Source organism: Leptonotus elevatus, chromosome 18 (assembly GCF_054856555.1).
Source record: "Leptonotus elevatus isolate MCC_2025b chromosome 18, RoL_Lele_1.0, whole genome shotgun sequence".
NCBI classification, from domain to species: domain Eukaryota; kingdom Metazoa; phylum Chordata; class Actinopteri; order Syngnathiformes; family Syngnathidae; genus Leptonotus; species Leptonotus elevatus.
Genome location: NC_141256.1, coordinates 3,482,985 through 3,505,187, shown reverse-complemented (window position 1 = coordinate 3,505,187; position 22,203 = coordinate 3,482,985). Strand labels below are relative to the sequence as shown.

General features: G+C 38.0%; 2 protein-coding genes across 3 annotated transcripts; one reads left to right on the top strand and one right to left on the bottom strand.

The window, feature by feature from the left end:
- Positions 1-2,888: 2,888 nt before the first annotated feature.
- On the top strand, positions 2,889-12,396 carry katna1 (katanin p60 (ATPase containing) subunit A 1). The gene is made up of 11 exons (XM_086061670.1): positions 2,889-3,210; positions 4,116-4,281; positions 4,358-4,491; positions 4,835-5,027; positions 5,303-5,418; positions 6,509-6,614; positions 6,684-6,842; positions 7,286-7,412; positions 8,771-8,905; positions 10,702-10,828; positions 11,838-12,396. Exons 2-11 carry the CDS (start codon positions 4,120-4,122, stop codon positions 12,034-12,036), a joined length of 1,458 nt encoding a protein of 485 aa, XP_085917796.1. The 5' UTR covers positions 2,889-3,210; positions 4,116-4,119; the 3' UTR covers positions 12,037-12,396.
- Positions 12,397-17,646: 5,250 nt separating this feature from the next.
- On the bottom strand, positions 17,647-22,199 carry ginm1 (glycoprotein integral membrane 1). Of its 2 annotated transcripts, none has more exons than XM_086061309.1 (8): positions 22,058-22,199; positions 21,673-21,738; positions 21,505-21,604; positions 21,274-21,428; positions 21,034-21,193; positions 20,744-20,964; positions 20,498-20,661; positions 17,647-19,224 (listed from the first exon to the last, which is right to left on the bottom strand). In XM_086061309.1, the coding sequence occupies exons 1-8, from the start codon at positions 22,124-22,126 to the stop codon at positions 19,128-19,130; spliced, it is 1,032 nt and encodes a 343-aa protein (XP_085917435.1). In that variant the 5' UTR covers positions 22,127-22,199; the 3' UTR covers positions 17,647-19,127. The 2 variants fall into 2 exon arrangements, with proteins under 2 accessions (XP_085917435.1, XP_085917434.1); XM_086061308.1 differs by having other exon boundaries at positions 22,043-22,187.
- Between the last annotated feature and the right edge of the window lie 4 nt (positions 22,200-22,203).

The following is a 22,203-nucleotide window of genomic DNA, read 5'->3' as shown; positions in this document are numbered from 1 at the left end:
TGTTGCAGTGAGCACCGACACCAGAGCTAATGTTAGCATCAATAGGTTTAGTGTGAGCATGACTATTTCCTTTGTACTGGTCGTAAAAGGAGAAGAAATAGACTCCGAGGCATTTTGAGGCCGTATTTGCGGCATTTTATAGAGAAAGCCGCCATTTGCTGCGTCTCGACTGACAGTAAACGGCCCATGTAAAATGGTAAAATGGACCAAGTGCTTATTGATGAGAAGACACTAGTTTGCATGGAGTCAATACAGTGCAAATGTTATTGCCTTATGGTGCACTGGGGTATTCTTCACATAAAAGGGGGCTGCTGTCAATTTTGGAGTTAGTACTGAAATGTATGATGTCTCAGTGTGTGGTAAGACAATCAATATGGTGCATTTTATAATGATGAGATCTAAAGAAAAAGGTGTGAACGAACCAAATAATACATGTCTTTAATGTTTTATGTGCTCGAGAATAAAACCAAAGCATGGGAAGCGTTTGACAAAGTGATTACAGTATATCATGAAAACAGTTAGTGCATTCTTAAATAGAACCTGAGATGATACTGTCATAAAAAGGAGTTATGACCTGTAAACAAAATGTTAATTATTTGCTGTAAAACACATTTAGTTAAAGCTCTCCATTTACTTGAAGAACGTAGAAGTAATATAATAGTAAGCAAAATGTACTACAATGTTACTCAGTTTAAAAAAAATAGTGTTACATTTACAGCATAGAAACACAAATATTTATGAAGTACACTATTCATATTCATATTCAACAGAATGTTTGAAGTGTGAATTTAATTAAGGCGAGAGATTTTTTTTTCCACCCGAAATTTATGTTGAGTTGCAAAATGTACATTAACATGGTGTTAATAAACAAATAGAGCAGTTGACCTTGCACCTTGTGTAGTTCAGTGGTCACCTCAAGCATTCCCTCCACAGTGACTATCAGATAACAAAACAGGACAATGGCAGAGCAGACAAATCATGCAAGAAAAAGGAATTGAGGCATTTTTCTCTTGACTCCTGTTGGAGAAACCTTTTTAATTGCTTCTTGTGCAGTGAAGTTATGTTGTTGTTTATTTTTTACTACATTTACTCTAGTCTGTAGAATGCTGTACAGTCAAAGTGGACCCTTCTTTTTCAATCTAGCTGAATATATGCAGTCTTTAGGGACACTGCGGCAAGGTCAGGATTACGGCTGAAAGAGATAAAGTCAGCACCTGAGGGCTCAGATTCCTCTTCTTTTTTTATTATTATTATGCTAAAGTACGGCAAACATTCCCTGAAGCGCCTTGAAAGAGGAAATGGTATACTGTCATAAAGCTGTAGATGTCATATAGGAAAACACTCCATTGTATTTTAGGATGAGTTTCATTCAAGGCCCAGGGGGGAAAATGGTGGGTTAAAAGAGCATCTGGAACAAAATTGTGCCAGTTAAATCATGTGATTGATTTGCTGCAGTGACCCTCGATTGGATACGCTGAAAGTTGCAACAACAGAACATCTATGATCAGACAAATGATTTTGGATGATAGGGCAACCTGTCTATCTGCGTGGTACTTATTTTATGGGTTGATGTAAGGGATTCCAGTCAACTTCTTTTCACACCAACCTCATCCAACACACATAGAATTGCCCAAATAAATGTCTTGTCAAGATAAACATAATTAAGATCAGGTGCAGTTGTGATGTAAAAAGGAATTTAAATGGTATTAAAATTGAACGAGTTATTATGTTATATAACAAAGTTTTGGGTAGTGATTATTGATCATTAACTGTGTTGGAAGCCACAAATAGGATAAGCTAAATTAAAATTTAAAATAAGTAAATTAGCTAAATCAGTGGCTGTTCTTTATAAAGAAAATGATTTTCTTAAGAAGAAAGGTCTTCATATATTGTCTTCTCTTGTGTTACCTCTCATGACATATTGTGCTGAGGTTTGAGGAAATGTATATAAAACAAATATAGACCCAATTATTACATTACAGGAAAAAAGTGATTAGAACATAGAATAAGGTTGGCTACAGAGAACAACTAAACAATTATATTTTTAAATTTCTCGATATTGTGTATTTGAAAACAGTGGAAATGCTTTTTCGTGCAGGAAACAATAGCCTACCTGATTTATTTGAATTAAGAGAAGGAAACTATCATTTAAGGGGTTTACTGATGTTTGAAACATTTTAAGTGAGGAGCAACATAAAATGCAGATGTATTTCAGTTTTGGGTGTAAAATTGTGGAATGGACTCGATGATGCATTGAAACTGTGTACTTCTGTGTTGGGGTTTGTCTTTCCGTTTTCTGTGTTATGTATAGAGTCAAAATAAACCATTCATTCATTCATTCATTCATGGTAACTAGCCCTGATACTGTTGCTGAGCCCTGAGCCTGCAGAGGCACTCCCATCGTCTGGAGTGCATGAACCTGTCATGGTCACTGTTTATTATAGTTCTCTAGCATCACCTGCTGGTGAAGCTTGGATAGCACTTATCATAGTAACTACAGTCATTTCACAATACAGTAAGTAAAGGTTACTGGTTAGCTACACTTCGAAAAGAAAAATATATATAATGGTGATGATACTAATAATTAACATTAAATAACAAGCAATAACAATAACTAACCCATCAATTTTAGCCACAATATGTAAAATACATAACACAATTAGATATTTATAGAATAGGAAAATGAAATACATTCAAATGCCGTCATCGAGACTAAATTCGATGGATAAAAAACGGGATGTGGATATCATACACTTGATTACGTCACAATATTATAGAATCCCCCGTTTTATGCCTTTTGAACATTGTGATTAAGTTTATTTTGAAAATCTCGGCGGAAATACATTTTTACCACGCGCTCTAATGAAATCACATGCTAAGTCACACTTCCGGCTGTAAACATGCCAACATGACAAGTTTTCCCCAAAAATATTAACGCTATCAAACTACTTTACGTATAATAGTATTAGTAATTACAATAACAGCAGTCAGTTCGACCACGATCGGTGGTCACATGAACAGCTAACTTATTCGACTGTCTCCTTTTCCGTGGAAGCTCCAGGAAAGGGCGCTGTTCTACACTTCCGTGTACCGATCGCCGCGACTGGGCTCCGAGGAAAGTGTTGATGTGTGTCGTCTCCTATTTGAACTGCTACGGCGGAACTCGTCACGTCTGTCGCTGCCAGAACTCTGCGTGGTCTCATTCGAAAAGTTAAGTATTGTATCCGTTTTGTTGAATTTCAAACTGTAGAAAACTAGAAAGTCAGCCAAAGCATTCTAACCTTTATCGAAAGACGCAGCAATAGTCGTCAGCAGTTTAAAGTGCAGCTAAATGGTTCATAGTGTACAGCGACACTTGTGTCAGTTTGTTAGCAACTTTTTTTGTTTTGTTTTGCTTGATGAGCGACCGAATCACGCTTGCTAAACTTATTTGTCAAACCCTAAAACACAAATTATATGTTAAAGGAAATTATTACATAAATTGCGCACATTTAGATCAAGAAGACTTAATGCAAATAGCTGTTTTCATGAATGCGGTGTAGTTATGTGATATTTTGTCGTGACTCGCGCCAGAACCATAAGTATTGCGCCGGTGACTGTGGCCGGATCATGGGGTAGTGGGTAGAGCGGTCACCCCTCCGAAGGTGCTGCGTCACCGCATCAAATACCCTTAACAACTTTTTTTTTTTTATAAAATGTTTTTTTGTTTTTGTTTTTACTATGTTTACAATTTCCTGCAGTCAGTCGGTAGAAGTAAACAAGCTGTTTAATGTTTAATGTGCTTATTGAAGAACATAACAGTTATTTTGCCGTGAATTACACAAGAACCTCATATTTGCCACATGATTTGCAATGCTGTCTTGATGGAGTTGGTTTCGCTGTGTGTTGATGAGTTTTCCACATTTAAAGAAGTAGAAGCGCAATTGCTGCATTTGAAAAGACACAAAGTGTGTCCTACTGTCTGAAAATGAAAGTTATTTTACAGACTCATGCTACAGCACCCCGCTTTCGGACTAAGTTAGCTCAACCACTACTATCAAATTAAAGCACATTGAATAAAAAAAAAAAATTAAAGTATGACTGACACTCATCCAGCTCTCTGGCTGTTTCCACAGCACTATGAGTTTACAAGAGATTTTTGACAACATGAAGCTGGCGCGTGAATATGCTTTGCTGGGAAACTACAACTCGGCCAGTGTTTTCTACCAAGGCTTGCTTGAACAAATCAAGAAACATGTGTATACCACGCGAGATCCCAGTCTTAAACAGAGATGGCAGACGGTAAATATTAAACAAAACCTGTTGCGATCTTTTGATCTTAAGAACCATTATAAACCGTCTTTCTTTCTTTCTCCAGTTGTGGCAAGAAGTAAGTGAAGAGAGCAGGCAGGTTCAAGACCTCCTGTCGACACTGGAGAGCGTTCAACTGGAAGCCGTGCCTGTTAAACCAATTGAAACTGATGATTGTGACATAAGGCCCATTGAACCAAGGTAAGGAAGCTGCAGGACTATTTTTTTTTTATACTTCAGGACAATCTATAAGAGCAAACAACGGCGATAGGTGGTTGCACAAGTGTGCACACCCTCTTCAAATGTCATCACTGTGTGTATGAGTGTTGACTTGTCTCCTCATCTGATTGAGACAACATTGACAAAAAAGCTTTGACTACGGTACCTTTTTAAAATAGAAATAGAAACGGTTATAATTCCAGTAAAATAAGATCAACCCATCTTGCTTCGAATCTCCCAGCTGTCTGATGCATTTCATTAAAATAAGTCATTAATATATATATATATTGCGAGAAACATTTCCTTCTTTATTTTTCATTCACAGGCTTTCGCCGTGTCCCGTCAGGCGGCCTTCAAACCCTTACAAAGACAGTAAGCCAATCAACAACCGCCTCAGCGTGGCCGTAAAGGCTCAGCAGAGGCAGTCACTTCGCGGGGCCAACGGGGACAGACAAAAAAAAACCAAGGCCAAAACAAAAGACGCGAAGGAAGCTGCTGGCAAAGCAAAAGACGATAAGGTGAAGCCTTTGACCTTCCACAAATGCTCTAAATTATCTGTCAAGTCTTCAATCACGCAGTCAGTTACACAATATTGTTAGGCAGGTCTAAATTTTAATTTAAAATGAGCAATTGTTATGAAAAATAATGTTGATTTAATCTAAAGAAAAAATACATGATAAAAATGTGCATTGCTAGTTCTGCTTCAGAGGGCTGAACACCTCTAAAAGTTTAGACTGAATAATTGTGTCAGTTAAAGCACAATAAAATGGTTTTGTGTTGGTTCCTTTCCCAGAGCAAAGGGGATGGCCAGGAAAAGGAATTGAAAAAGTTTGATGGGACAGGATATGACAAAGACCTTGTGGAAGCCCTGGAGAGAGATATCATCTCTCAGAATCCAAACATTAAATGGTATGTGTTTTATGTTTTTTCAACTTGGGAATTAACGCACACATTTATATGTACTATATTGGAAATAACGTGCTAGCCAGAAAAAGGTTTGAGCGCCAATATGAGAGCAGTTTCGAAGTGCTGAATTAGGTTAATTTGTTTTAGGAACCCTTTTTGGTATGATGCAGTGCAGTTCTAATCTACACCGCTCCAAGTACATCCAGATGAGGATGGAAATTTAATATCTATGTTAAGGCAGAATTTCTGACACTGTATTTAGATTGTGTAAGAATACTTAATGCCAAAAAATTGATTCTTAGAACAATCACGATTCTCATTTACTATGATTCAGATTAGATTTTTCGATATAAAATGTCCCAAATTTTATTTTATTTATTATTATTATTATTTTTGTTTATTTAATGTATTTTATTTGAAATATTTTATCTCTTGTTGGTGTGTGCCTTTTTATTGGGAGCGCTTTTCGTGTTGTACATGATTTGGCCACTTAGGGGCAGTGTGGTTCAGCGCATTTTGATACACTGTAAAGTTGTCGCCACAGAGAGTGGAAGAAAAAAAGTCACGATCAAATTATGCCAATAAAAGTTGTTTTTTTGCAGCATAGTTAGAGCATATGCCGGTGAGTAATGTTAACATGCTTATCTGTATGCATTTCTGAAGCATTTTTGTATGAATAGCTGTTCTTTTGAGTAATAAAAGTGCCGCGAGTAGCTTGCTAATTAGCGTTAGCGAGTCAATTGTGCGTTAGCATTGAGCTAGCTATGTTCGGGGGGGGAAAGCTAAACAAAGTGCGTTTGTATTTAAGTGTGCACTGTGTGTAAATGTCTTCATTTTGTGTGTACTGTTAACCTCAACTGGAGTGTAATAAACGGCGTAATACTGTAACAATAGTATTATTCGTTTGAGTTCATGTTGCTTGGGGGATTGATTAGAGTGAGGGAAGGGAACACACTACAGGAAGTGAGGTAGACCGAGCGTGTGCTATGAGCCAGGAATAATGTACTTTACTTTGTTGAGTTATGCAAATAAATGCAAGCAAGCTTAAACACATATTGTGCTACAGACAAATTTGTTTGATCTTATTTCTTAGGGAGGACATTGCAGACCTGGGCGATGCAAAAAAACTCCTGAAAGAAGCGGTTGTGTTGCCAATGTGGATGCCAGCCTTTTTCAAAGGCATACGGAGACCATGGAAGGTACTTACTAAATTGAAATGTGTGTTTATGACATGTCACTAACAGCAACCCGTGAAACTCTCACCTTAGGGAGTGCTCATGGTGGGACCTCCCGGAACGGGGAAAACACTTTTAGCAAAAGCAGTTGCTACTGAATGTAGGACTACTTTCTTCAACGTCTCCTCAGCCACGCTAACTTCTAAATATCGGGGAGAGTCTGAGAAGTTAGTCCGCGTGCTCTTTGAGATGGTAAGATTTTGGTGTCGTTGTCAGTGTTGTTTGATTCCAATTTCTAGTAAGTACAGTGGGAGCAATTGGGGAAATTGTCTATTTCTGCATTTACATGTACTGTATATTACAGTAAACATTAGCCTAGCATGAACTGGATTTTATTACTTTTTATTATCATTATTATTATTTTGCATTTAAAGTATTACATATGAGCATTGGGGCAGCATGGCTCAGTGGTAGAGTGGTTGTCTCCCAACCCAGGCTATAAATATACCATAACTACTGATTACTAATTTGCAAAAAGAGCAGAAACTAATTCATTGCATGCTGTCCATAACCACAAAATATAGGTTGAGATCAGCGTCTATAGCCACCATATTCACGTTTGAAACTAATAACAGGATTAACTAATCACAGCTATGAATGAGAAATTGGTCAATTATGGTATTATCCTTGTTTAGGCACGCTTTTATGCTCCCACTACCATCTTCATCGATGAAATCGACTCCATGTGCAGTCGAAGAGGTACGTCTGAGGAACATGAGGCCAGTCGGAGAGTCAAGGCAGAACTCCTGGTGCAGATGGACGGTAGGTCAAAAAGAATCACAGTTTAGCTAGAGATGCTTTCAAAGGTGTTCATTACGGTCTTTTTTTTTTTTCTGTTTGCCATTGTGAAGTGAACCTAGGAACTGACAACACTAGAAATGCGGGATGTCAAAATTAGTGCGTTAATTTAAAGTTCCTTTAACCCCACCATTTCTTTAGCGCACGATTAATGACCGACTTTTACTTGGAAAGCCTGTACTGGTGGAATTCCAGTCGCAATACAGCAGGCACGTCTACGTCAAAATTTAGCAGTAATACATTTCATATTAATGCTAATGCATATATTTGTGGAGACTGGGGCCAAGTTGTATTTTACAATTTTAAAAATGTGCAGAATTTCACAAGTTACTTCATGTTAAAGATTAGATAGTTCTTAATATGAAAAGAAAAATGCACTAAGCTGTCACCAATGTCTTACAAATGCAATTATGCCATCTAGTTGCAGAAAATGACAACACAAATCAATATCACACTTTTTTACAGTAGTTTTTCATTTAAAAAAAACATTATGAATTGTTATAAAATTGCTGTATCAGTGACTAAGAAATGCAACCATATTTCTATTAGATGAACATTTCTATCCACTTTTATTTTAACGAGTATGAAAAATATTTAATTGTAAATTTAGATATATAAATTGAGATATAAAATGTAATATTAATTTGTGATTAATCGTGAGTTAATTATTTAAGTTATTTAAGATTAATTACGATTAAAAAATGTAATCGACTGACACCTCTAAAATAATATAAAAGTAAAAACAAATACAAAAATCGATGAGATTCAAAAGATAAAAATAAATGTCGAAATAAGTACAAAAATAAATCTATAAATGGAATTAAATATCTATCAATAACAGCGGAGCCCAACCCAAGACACGCTTAGGACCACCCGACCATTTGAATAAGATTTCGACCTGACAGAGCATTATTTGTGTATTTTATTTAGGGATATGTAAAGAAAAATGCACTGAGCTGTCGCCAATGTCTTACAAATGCAATTATGCCATCTAGTGGCAGAAAAATGACCAACACAAATCACACTTGTTTTTACAGTACAGTATTATATTTTTAATTTTAACTCTACTTTATGAATTATTATGAAATCACTGTATCAATGACTAAAAGATGGGAGCCATATTTCTATTAAACATTACTTTTTTCCACTTTTATGTTCACAAGAGTATGAAAATATTTTATTGTACATTTAGAACAGATATAAAGTTTTCCATTAATCGTAAGTTAACTATTGAAGTCTTGTGATGAATCCCGATTAAAAATTTGAATGACCTGACACCCCAATTGTTCGAAACACTTTTGTGTTGCGTTTGTTTTGTGTAGGTGTTGGTGGTGCATCGGAAAGCGACGACCCGTCAAAGATGGTGATGGTCCTGGCTGCCACCAACTTTCCGTGGGACATTGACGAGGCTCTGAGAAGACGTTTAGAGAAGAGGATCTACATTCCCCTCCCCTCTGGTACATGTGCTCCTTGAGTTTCCCTCATTTCCGTTGCGGTCGCATCATAGTTAGTTTTCCTCAGATGGCTCTGATACCTGTAAAAAGTTGTAACTGTAACGTAACATTAAATGTTAAACATACAAAATCGGCCTGAAAATGAAAATAACAAATTCATTTAGAAAGAAAGAGGGAAGTGACGTGGAGGGCCAGATCTGGCCCCCGGGCCTTATCTGTGATACGTGTGCGAAGACAGTACAGGGTGATAAAAGTGTACAATATGAAACAATAAATTATACACTTGCTACATAACGCGGGGCCTTAGCTGGATTATCCCTCCAGGCCCCCTCAACACCATTTGGCTTCCTCAGCTCCACATTCCTATCATTCTGTCTCTCACTCGACACTAGTCAACCTTTAGTACACTTCTTTGCATTTTCCATTCAGCCTCAGTAAACAACCTGTAATCCTGACAGAATTACTAGTCCTTAGGGGCACAGGCAGGGATTGATTTCCTTGGGTACCTTTTGTCAACAAATATTAGTGTGGTGTCCTATACAAAAGCACAATAATAAATAAAAGGGGGGGGGGTTGAGCTTTTGGCAACTAATGTATTCCTGGCTCCCTCTCTTTCTATTCAATGTTGTTAATCTGTTAGCTTCAGGTGGTTGCTCATGCCTGTGCAAACTGACTTATCACAGCAAACTTTCCAGGAGGCTTAAATTGAAAAGAGGCTAATATGGAGTAGGGATAAGACCGATAATCGGCCTGGCGCCCATATTGGGCATTATGACAAATATCAGTATCTGCCTTCCTTCAAAATCTGATGGCCGATAAAAGGTCAAGCTAAAACCATTTGAATCTCTGGGTACCATTTATTTCAGTTTTCAGTTAAATTTATGAGAGATGTTGCTAACCCTGGAAACCGTCGGAACCTTTTCTTTTTGTTCCACATTAAAGAAATAATAGTATATTATTATATTTACTGTAGAAAACTAAAGAGAGCTAAAAGTATTTGTTTAAGTTTCCATTAACTTTTTAAGATAACTTTGGGAGCTACCTGAACATTTTTTATTTATTTTTTGAAATTTGAAATGAAGTCTATTGTCTTGATATTTAAAATAAATAAAACTTCTACATTTTGAAAAGTCTGATTAATTGTTCAATAACCAATAATGCTTTTAGACATTACAACAAAGTCAAGATTGGCATTTGTAATTTACAAATTTTTTGACGCCAACATATTTTATTACACCCCATCCACCCCCCAAACTCCCCCTCTCCCCTCCCCTTTTACTAAAAATTTATATCGGCTTCAAGTATCGGTTATTGACTAATAATCGGCATCGATATTGGCCCTGAAAAAAAACCCAACATATTGGTTTAACTCTAATATGGAGAATACTGTAGCAACACCCAAGCATTGCAAGCTAGGATATTATTGAGTATATTACACAAACACGCCTTCAATCAGGTTGCACTTGTTTAATTTGATACCAAAATTGTGCCTTCTGTAATTCTGAAAATCCCTCATTTTGTTTTCTATACCATTTGCCCTTGCCCGGATCGCGTGTGAGCTGGAGCCAATTCTGGCTGATTTCAGAATTAATTTAACCTGACAGCCATTAATCTAAACTGTTGTAATGTCCGTATTCCATATTAAAGAATGATTTCATTTGACAGGCCTTTGTTTGGTGCTGAAAAACAACAGAAAGTTTCACTTTTTTGTCTACTTGCCCTTACCTGTCAAAATCACATTCAGATAGACATAATCAGCTGTTGAATAGCTTCTATTTAGCGTAACTGTGTTTGCTCAGGAAAAGGAAGGGTGGAGCTGCTCCGGATTAACCTGAAGGAGTTGGAACTGGCCAGTGACGTAGACTTGGACAAGATCGCTGAGCAGATGGAAGGTTACTCAGGAGCTGACATCACAAACGTGTGCAGGTCAGACTAAATTCTCTCAAACAGGCAATACAACTCAAAATAAATTAGATTTAGAGGTATTGTAAGGCCACAAGTGTTTGTTGTTATTAAAACACTATATTATTAATCAAACTGGCGTATGCTTTATATTGCAACAATTGTGTAGAATAATTGGGATTTAGCTTAGACAAGGGACTTTCAAGCGTATGTTTTTCTTTATTATTAATTTTTTTTACTACTTCAGGTACTTAAGTTAGGACATTGGTATGCAAACTATGGCCCAGGGGACATTTGTGGCCCACCATCCATTTGTAAGCAATATGCAGAATATTATGGAGGACCAAAACTGCCAAAATAAATAAATAAAAACAGATAGAAAAAATACAATTCAAAAATTTTATACAAAAAAAAAATATTATAAATGAAAATAAAAACAACAAAATATATATAGCCCTAATAAATAAATAAAAGTTTAAAAAAATAATAATAATTGAGATTCAAAATATAAAATAATTATAAGAATACATCTTAAAATAAATACAATAATAATTATATAAATACAATTAAATATCAATCAATAAAGCGGACCCCAAACCAAGACGCGCTTAGGACCGCCCCCTCATTTGAATACATTACATTTCAACCTGACAGAGTATCTGCAGCATAAAATAAATAATTATGAGAGCAACGTTTTTATTTATTCATAGCTATTTCATTCTATTTATGTATTTATTTTGACATTTATTTGTAGAATCTCGTTTTTTTTGTTAGTTTTTTACTTTTATTTATTTCTTTAGGGATTTATTTTTTGCTTTAATTTATTTAGCTATATATATATATATATTTATTTATTTATATTTATTTATTTATGTTTCCATTTATATTTTAAAAAAATAATAATTTTAATTGTATTTTTATATCCGTTTTTATTTTCACTTTTATTCATCTATTTAGTCATGTTTTGGTCCTCCATAGAATATAGCTGCACCAGTGTGTTTTGTAATCAAAGAATTGCTTTGCATCACTACAGGGACGCCTCTCTGATGGCCATGAGACGAAGAATCGAAGGGCTCACGCCAGAGGAGATCCGCAACATCTCCCGCGATGAGATGCACATGCCCACCACCATGGAGGACTTTGAGTCATCCTTGAAGAAAGTTTCCAAATCCGTGTCGGCAGCAGACCTCGAGAAGTATGAAAAGTGGATTGAAGAGTTTGGGTCCTGTTGAAGCGTTAAGACGGACGCAGCCGATTCTTCCTGAGGGATGATGAAGAAAGTTTGTTTTGTACATTTGTTAATACGCGTCAGATCATCATCTCTAGTTTTTCAAAATTGAGAATGACTGACACGAGGACATTGTTTCTATGCAACATAAGCAATAGATCTGACCACGTATATTTGATTTTGTGCCTTTACATGTGCCTTGAGTCATTGTGTGACAATATTATTGAACCACGACACACCAAAAGTTCATCTTGCTCCCGATACTTCTTACTTTTGTATGCAAAGTGTGTGTGGTTCTTACACATTCGAGTGATGCAATTCATAACTATAATTATATGAATAAAATTGTGTTTTTATAAAGAAAGTGATTGTGTGATGTTTAAAATATATTCCCTTTTGAAATGTGTGCACCGGCTTCACATTTTGTTCACATTTTCAGAGCTTGTTCAGCACATGTATTTCATTACACTAATAATTTTTTGTTGAAAATTTGGAACTCAGAGTAAAATATTGAATTTGTCTTTTAAAAATAGTGATGAATATTTACTACTGCTACCATTTGTTGGCAATAAATTATTAATCTAAAATAAAAAAAATCTCTTGAATATTGAACATTCTTTTTGTAAGTGGAAATTGGCATAAAATATTTTTAGAATTGAGTTGGACTACTGTAATGAGTTTATTTTTTTATTTCTGAGAGAGCTCAGTATTGTTCATTCGGTAATCTTACCGATTCGACATGTCATCATCATTGCTCTCCTTTTTTTCCCTCTTTTTCTTTTTTTTGTATGTGTGAGTGTGTACTCATTAATTCACCTAAAACCTATTAGGGAAGGATCAAAGAAAAGAAAGAAAAGTTCAATCCAGCACCGACCGACCAGACATCATCTACCACCCACCGGGTTACCAACCAGAATCTTTCACCAACCCCAGAAACATCTAAATTCCAACAAATTAGGGAGACCTCAAGAGACCAAAGGAAAGACTGAGGAAAGGAAGGAAGGATAGATGAAGCAGAGTGAGATCCACAGACATCAGCCTTCACCAATTCAACGACCAGAGGAAGAAGCAGATTGTGTTTGAATTTCGGTAGATGCTGGTGTGGTGGATCTGGCATGCATGAAAACCTCCACCAAAGAGGGGAGCTGTCGACCCCGACCAGGACAAAGCAAGCACCACCCGCCAGGGACCCCCAGGCTGCGGCAGCACCAAGGCACAACCCCCGGGCCCCGCAGGGACCACCAGCCGGAGAGCAAACCCAGGAGCGCCCCCCACTCCAACACAGCCCGCGCCCAAAGCCCAAGCAGCAGAACGGGGCACGGCAGGCCCACTAGGCACCCCACCGGCCCACAGCCCCCGCTCCCCCCACAACCCTCTGCCACCCACCCACACCCGCCACCCACCACAACCCAGCACCCCCACTACACCAAGCCGCCCCCTGACCCCACCCACGCCAGCCCCCCAAACCCCGGGGACCCCCCGTACCCAGGCATCGGTGCCGGAGAGGGGCCGGACAGCAGAGCGGCGAGGGCACGCGCGCCCACCCCACCTCCAGCCGCGTGGTGGGGCGGAACACTGGGGGTGGAAGAGGAGATGGGATTACTGGGAAACGGGCGGCACCCCTGAACCCCAGGTCCAGCGGGGAAAGGCCCCGGTGGTCACGCCAGCGTACCTAGTGAAAGCTAATCCTGTTACTGAGTTTGCCAGCTCGCCGACTGGCAAACTCTACTCCTACACCGTGGATGTGACCCCACCCAGTGTATATACTAGTGTGTGTGTGGTGCATTAAAATTGGGAGCAGGTGATATGGAGCAGAGGGAAATTATATCCCCCGCTCCGATCCACCTGCTTACCAGTACTGTAATGAGTTTCAACGTTTGAACTGACCAACTGAAATACAGTTTACAGAGTCCTCTAGTTACGTCGTACCTGACCTACGTCGTTTCGACTTTACGGCGTCCGTGCCTCGTCTGTAGCACCTTCTTTTTCGTTAATTTCCCCACAGTAATCACGCCATTTTAAAGTTATTTAAAGTTGTGTTGTTGTTAAGTGCAGCAACAGACATCCTTCGAGAAGCCAGGTCAGCTCGCTATCAGGCGTGTCACGTGTCATTTCAGTTTCAATTAGCTCCGCTCTGCCATCCGTCAGGAATGAATGTCCGTGCGGAAACACGAAATATTGGTTCCGGGTCGCGCAAATATGCACCTGTAAAATTGTATATCAATGTCAGGGCTCTACATTTGGAGCGTATGGGGTAGATGCCACGGACTTCCGACTTCCGGGTTTTACACATCAGTGCCGTTTCCGGCCACTGCTGGCCGCGTTCCAACACTTGCAACCCCACCCCTGCGCCTCCCAACCGCACGCTCCCTTTCATCGGCGTGGCATATAGTCAATTTGAACCGTACCAAGACATTTTGAACAATTGTATACATCTTACAGCATGTCCGTAAAATGCGTAAATACATTATATCATAGGACCACAGACAAATTGTGAGCCAGACCCTTTAAATAACAGCAAGCAGACAACGTACATACAAACAATGAAATATGTGAGCTTGCTGAGAAGTGGACATTGATAGGCTGGACATTTTTGGCTAATGTTAGCATTTCATGAGCATATGGTGGGCCTTCATATAGAAACATGATTTAGTTAGCAAGCAGACTGTGTACTGCTTAAACAAATGCTGTTTATTTCAGATTTCTGCAAAAATAAAAATGTATTTATTTCACAGTGACATGTTAAATACTTGAGAACATCCAGGTACAGTCACACACAATATAAAATTTGTAAAACACATCATGTCATGCTATCGTTCTTTTTTAGGCCTGTTTATTGGGCCTTTTACATTTTGATCTGATTTTTTTTTCATGTAAGATGACAGTATTATTAAAGCAAAGGTAATGCTATGTAATTTGTGTCAGGTCCATGTTAGAGCAAAATGTGTGTTCCATATTTAGCCCATATGTGAAGTGCAAGGGGCAAAACCAAAACACATCTTACTCAAGGAAATCTTGTGCCAGTCAAGGAACTCACTTGAAATGTACCTGTCGTCCTTGTTGAGAGGAACAGGTCATCTCAAGAAAAGCAGGCAGTGGGAGAACATGCAAACAAAAATATCCCAAAATCAGCTGGGACCTTCTTGGTATGCAGCAACCCGTGCCTTGTTTTGTCAACAATAGAAGTTTGCTTCTCCAGTTGCTTTCAAGAAATTGAACATTCAAATTCAAGAAGTGTGGAATGTAGTAGTCCAGTGAAGTGATCCTGGGCTCGAATGCCATTTCACATGTTGCAACACAGATGTGACGCAGTTCTCATAAAAAGTAGATACACGTGGACAAAATCATTGGTAGCCTACCTGGCCCGGATTTCACTCACTGGAGTGAGCTTTAAAAAATAAATTTAAAAAACAACGCAATGCGCTTGTCCTCATGGAAAATGTGGTCTTCTTTCAGACATAACAATACCGCTTTTGACCTTATGGCGCCGCCAAACACAACGTAAACTGAAAGTTCCTTAGTGTTGCTTTAATGAAAGAAGTAGAATAACACCAACAGTAGGCTAATAACTAGAGCTGCAATCATCTAACTGACACAATGGGATCATTGAAAATAAAAGGGACTAATTAATACATTCCAGGCACTTAATGACATTTGTGGAAGGTGTTATGTCAAAGAGAGAGATGCAGTTTACAGTAGTGTACATACATGATTACTTTTCATGAAGCGGTCACTTAGTTGAGTGAATTAATAAACTACTTGGTGAAGAAAAGTAGCTTATTTAAAAATATTATAGAGAAAAAGAAAGGGGTGAAGTTAAAAATGGTTGGAAGATTTATATGGAGGTAAATATGGTGCAAAACTTAACTTGTAAAAAAAAATTGTACCTGTAGAAAAAAGTCTTCATATCTGTAAAAGTCGTGATTTGTACCTGTAAAAAAAAATGTGTACCTGTAAAAAAAAACAATTTTATCTAAAAAAAAAATTTGCCTGTAGAATTTTTTTTTTACCTGTAAAAAAATGTTGTATCTGTAAAAACACATTTGTACCTGTAAAAGTCATAATTTGTACCTGCACAAAAAAAGTGCAAATTTGTATCTGTAAAAGTTGTGATTTGTACCTGTAGAAATGACAACTTGTAGTCAAAGAAGTCGCCACTAGGAGTCACAAGTGTTTTTTCTGCTGCTTTCCAGTCACGTGAGTTTTGCACCAAATATCTCGCTACAAATGGTGCAAAACTGATTCGTACTTGTAGAGCACCGTGATTTGTACTCTGGAGGATTTGGGCGGGCTAAAGCTCAACCTCATTGGTTGAGCGAACGACTGAGTTCAACAAAAATTACGCCACGTTTTTATCATTAATATGCACAAATCCGAAATTCCAAACAAACAAAGTAGCCACACCAGTTTACGTGTCATTTTGGAAGAAGAGGACATCCCAGGCGTGAAAATTTCCACGTGGTTCAATATACAAACACCGTGTGGAACAGCTTAAACGTTGGTTGACATGCAGAGTTTTAGTATGAAGGTAAGATTTATTGTACGATCATAGCTCGTAATCCGGTGCTAGCTAGCTCATCTCATGTTGTTAATTGTTACAAAAACGGAACAGATTTTTATTTCAAGATTTGAAGCCTACCAGTGTAAACATACACTGGCGTCATTTGAGTTCAACCCACTGTCGTTCGCTCAACCAATGAGGTTGAGCTTTAGCCCGCCCAAATCCTCCAGAGCCCGCCCTCTTCTTCTACGAGTACAAATCACGGTGCGCTACAAGTACGAATCAGTTTTGCACCATTTGTAGCGAGCTATTTGGTGCAAAACTCACGTGACTGGACAGCAGCAGAAAAACCACTTGTGACTCCTAGTGGCGACTTCTTTGACTACAAGTTGTCATTTCTACAGGTACAAATCACAACTTTTACAGATACAAATGTACACTTTTTTGTACAGGTACACATTTTTTTACAGGTACAAATCACGACTTTTACAGATACAAATTTAGACTTTTTTCTACAGGTACAATTTTTTTTTTTTACAAGTTAGTTTTGCACCATATTTACCTCCATAGATTTAAGATCTTGAGTCAAACAACACTGACAAATTAACCTACTTTGTCCATGAAATTACATTATACTGTATCATCATCATAATTAATATCACCGCAGTTGTAGATGATGTACTCACAAGTAAAACTGACTGTCATCATCATAAATGATATCATAGGTCAACTGAAACTGTATTTTTCTTTTCTTTTTTTTATTCACAATCACGTCATTTAGATTTGTTTAACATGAGAATTAACATACAAGCAACAATTGACAGTGAAACACTTCATACTCTATGTTCATTTAATTAACTTAGGAGTGCCTCAAAGTTCCCCTTTGGCTCCCTTGTTGTTGGTGTTAACTGGCAACTGCCAGCTCTATGTGGATGACACTGTAAACAATGGCGGAGGCACGTGGTGGCCAGCGGTGGCCACGGCCAATCCCCTCTACCTCCCTCCCCCATGGATATTTAAAAAAAGAAGAAGCTAATTTCCTAGTTTTTAGACCATGAATAAGAAGCATGGCCATACTACTGTCTGTGGGCAACAAAATACAGACAAAGGATATACAGGTGGTGATAAAGCCTTTAATCCACAGGGTTAATAGATACACATATGCATAACTGATTACATATATTCTAAAAAATGTACCAATATTTCATGGCTTAAAAATCTATTCAAAGAAAAATTTAATCCAGCTGAGCGCATGCCTATTACAGTGTTTCACCACTAGGAGCACTTTGTACAAAACTAGCAAATTTATTTCTAATCGGTCATACTGAGCTGAAGTTACCATCGAGGTCGTGTGCTGCAGATAGAAGAGCAAATTGCATTCACTAGATTGACTAAACATGCATCTCAGCAACGCGTGTATCTTAAATGAAATGGTTGCTACGGAGCCCCCTTAGATGCACAAAGGTCCACGCGCCGATTCAATGGGCTTCTTCTATGAAAGCGTAACAACGTATACTTACAAAGCATTACAAAAGCGTCTCAATTTTACCCTGTGTGCCTTCAACGTCTGCTTGACTCGTGACTCGTCAATCATTGTAAAAGACACACGTTCAAAAAAAAAAAGTTCAGTGTTTCACAATTGTATTGTGCACATGCTCTTGTATTAATAGTTTAAAAAAAACACACACACATACACACACACAATTCCTGCGATCCATTCAACACAAAAAAAAACTTGGGGCATTTTGAAAAGGGCATTAATATAAGATCACAAACGTGAGTTTACCAGGAAGGTCATTCACATATAGGAGGGAAAAAAACAAACACACACACAACACAACATTTGACATGGTTATGTAACAAAAGTGTTTGTTTAGATAAATACAGTAATTAATAACCTCAATGAGTGCAACAATCTTTTCATATAGATCCACGCACTGGCCACAAAATTAGGTACACTGATGAAATCTAATCCAAGATGATCAAGTCTGCCTTTACAAATATAACTAGAAATGAATAGTTGTGATGACCATGGTGTATTCAACCATTATCTCATCCATTCCAATATACAAGAAAATTAAAGCACATTTGTTAAATTAAAGAGTGGACATGCTCTTTGTAGGATGTTGGTAAATGGGTCTTAACTTTGAAAATTCTAAATTCGACCAAACTGAAATTGTTTCTTTTTTTGTCCACTGACATCTGAACTTTAATCATAAAAATGATATAATGTGGCCATTTTTCAAAAGGAAACGTGGTTGATAAATTACTATAAACAATTGTTTGGAAAAGCACTGCACAAAAGTGTTCTATGTTGCCACTCACATTAATACAATTAATCAAAATATACCATATGATATAGTCAGTGTATGAGGGGCCAGCAACAAGATCCTTAGGAAACTTAATTGCTTTCCACTGTTTTCCCATCTCCGAAAACAACTCCAGTCAATTGGCCTGAAGACAATTTGATGGATGCAGACTGTATCTGTGTTCAACAGCAAACCTAATTTACAGCAACGGAACCAGGCTACATGACTTCTGCTAATTCCACAAGATGCAAACGAAAATAAAGCACAACAAACTGTAGTCCCCATTTAATGCTTCACCTCATCCTCTTCTTCTATGTTCTCCAAGAGCGTGTGCTTCTCATCGTCCGGCAACAGAGTGAATGAGTCTGGATGACAAATCTGCCTGTAAGAACGACCCAAAAAAGTTGACTTTAACTGGTAAACGTCAGAACACGTTAAAATCTGATCATTGATCATAGCAGATATAGAATGGCTGGACGATAAACCAAAATGTCATCACAATTTCGATTTTGGCTTCTCACGACGATTAAAACTTAATGATCAAAGAAAAACAAAAAAAGTATTAATGTGCAGAACGCTGCGGCGCGTTTACAAGTTCCCTATGTTGTGATAGGACCCTGAATGCACCATGTAGCTTGTAGCTAGCCCGGGGCGATTCAGTGTGATTCTGCCGTCCCTAAGCGTCTATTAAGCTGTTTAATTACACTCCAGTTGGAGTTAACTGTAAAATTAAACAGACGATAAAGAGAATTAAATACAGCATGTATTTAAAACAAAACATGCTTCGTTTTTAACACATCACAAGCCTAGCGCTAATGCTAATGCAAGTGAATGAAGGACCCCATTGCAAATGCTAACAGGAAGTTAGCATCAACTTCGAGAGTAATAGTCCTTCAAATAACGAATATTCACACATAAATGCTGAGGAAACACATACCCACAGATAAGATAACACTACTCAAAGGCACAAATTATTTCCAATTTGTGAAAAAATTGTTATTTTAATAGAATTCAATCGCAACTTTCTTCTGCGGCACCACACTGTCCCTAAGAGGCCAAAACGCGCAGGAACATCCGGTATTTGTTTTAGTATACATTATTTTAATTTTCCTTTTTTTTATTTTAACTTTTTTTTTGTTTAAAGATTCACAGAATTTATTTTCCTCAAAATTCAAGGATACCCACATATCCAATGACTTTTTTCTCTCCCCCCCCCCCCCCCCCACACACACACATTTAGCACAAAATACAATACCTGAAGTCCCAGGTTAGCCCACTAAGACCCCAGACTTGTCAAAATAACATAAGATAAAATAAATATGATAAAGAGGGTAATGTAATGCTGAAGTTTGAAAATGAAAATGCAAGAGGCTTGAATTTCATATATTTATAAGGTTATGGTATACTTGACGAAAATAATTGTGTTCAAGAATAAAGTGTTCAACGTGAAGGGATGAATGGGCGTAAGGCTATGACCATAGTCTTGAGTAGTTGAGTTTTAGTAGTTGAAAAAAATATTAAGTTTTAAAATCAATGAATAATCGTTTTTATTAATCATGATTTTAATCTCAATCAAAAATAATCGTGATTATTTTTCCCATAATCGTCCAGCCCTAAAATATAGTGAGGTAAAATAGCGCTTAAACCAAACTCACTTGTGCTCACAAGTTGGGAAGAACAAATCCAATATCTTGACAATGACCGCCGATCCAGCGACACCGATGACGACCACCCACATAACCAGGAAGAAGAGGGGTAGTGACTTGGAGCAGAAGGATCTCAGATTCTCCCTGATTTCTTCCACCCAGTGACACATGGCCTGATAAAACACACATTCAAATTGTAATTCCCACTAGTCACATCTAAAACTTGAGACAGTAGATAAAAAAGTATTTCCACACCGAGTATGAGAGGAATTCTTTTGGTGAACTCTCAGTTGGAATCTGGTCTTGTTGGACCAGGTCTTCATAATCAATTTCTTCATACTTGAGCTCATCGAAGAGATCGGGGTCCATGCGAAGCGGAGTCTCTGGGAGTTTTCCCGGAGCTGCGATCTCTTCTTGCGTCGTCTCTGAGTGTTTGAGAGGGTACTGACTGGTCGTCTGTAGCATCATTTGGTCCTCTGATGATGGAAAAGGGAGAACGATTTACTGTTAGGTGGATTGCTTGTGATCAATGTGTTCACCATTACCTTTTCTATGGTTTGTTGGATCTGTGACAACCACGTCATTGTCTCTGGAAACTTTGAAGATCTCGCTGTGTCCCATGGGGTAAATGTTGGTAAACTGAGCCAACTTCTGGAAATCGGGGCCCATCAGTATTTTCACCTCACACATATCAGGCTGCTGAACCTACAAAACACAAAAACAAATAAAACTTTGAAAAATAATTGAAAGAATAGATGTTATATAACTTGATATATGCTGTGTACCTGTTTGCCCTCCAACTCAATGACTTCACTAAACACCTGCAGAGCTACCACCTCTTCCAAGTCGCTATACAGTCGGTTCTGGGTCACCATAACCCGGGTGACAGTAGACACCAGGTCCCCTCCTTCATACTCACTGCTTCCATTAGTGCTATTCACTGACAAAAACAAGTCAATTCTATGCATACGTGATAACAATTGAGAAACAACATATTTTGCGAGACATTAACTTACAGAGAAGTGCTTGACAGTTGAATCTGGTCACCCCTGATAACTGAACAGGAACATCATTTACCAAAACCTCCTCCTCGCCCACTGATATGTTTAAAGTAATCTGAAACAACAAAAGAGTTTTATCAGATTGGTCATATGCCAGGTGACCAGAAACTGGATGTATTGTACCTGCAAGTTGTTAGACTCTTGTGTATCTGCCACTGCCCCTGCTGTCACATTGATCAGGATATTTTCCTGCAAAAGTCAATACGACATTAATAGCAACATTGTGAAACGTAGTACCAGCCGAGAAGCAAGAATTTCCTGAACGTCAATCGAGCCGGCAGTTTACTCAGAGCAAGCATCTTTTTTCCCCCACGTTGTGGTTCGCAGACTGTGACATTTCCACGCATTTCTAATAAATTGCCATTCACACAATTTACGATTTTTAGAAGTGATCAGCAAACATAAAGACTTCGTGAAACAAAACAAAAAAACAAAAAATAGGTTTACTTATCGCTGAGTATATCGTCAGCGTCATTAGTATAATAGTATTTACCTGCGTAGGCCTTACCGTGTTCGGTGATGACTCGGTATGCTTAACAAAAAATAAAAATATTACAAAAAGAGTTGGCCCTGCCATTATAATTCTGGTTTATCGTAGCAGTACGATTGTACAGTGTTTACACGGAAGTAGGAACTGCGCACGCGCGTGAACGT

Bases quoted from the DNA above. Each gene is read 5' to 3' on its own strand.
- ginm1 (XM_086061308.1), bottom strand. From the start codon at position 22,126: ATGGCAGGGCCAACTCTTTTTGTAATATTTTTATTTTTTGTTAAGCAT. The intron at 21,605-21,672 runs GTACAATACATC...TTGTTGTTTCAG, and splicing joins AAGAGTCTAACAACTTGCAG to ATTACTTTAAACATATCAGT. The intron at 21,194-21,273 runs GTACACAGCATA...TGTGTTTTGTAG, and splicing joins TTGAGTTGGAGGGCAAACAG to GTTCAGCAGCCTGATATGTG.
- katna1 (XM_086061670.1), top strand. From the start codon at position 4,120: ATGAGTTTACAAGAGATTTTTGACAACATGAAGCTGGCGCGTGAATAT. The intron at 5,419-6,508 runs GTATGTGTTTTA...CTTATTTCTTAG, and splicing joins CAGAATCCAAACATTAAATG to GGAGGACATTGCAGACCTGG. The intron at 6,615-6,683 runs GTACTTACTAAA...CTCTCACCTTAG, and splicing joins GCATACGGAGACCATGGAAG to GGAGTGCTCATGGTGGGACC.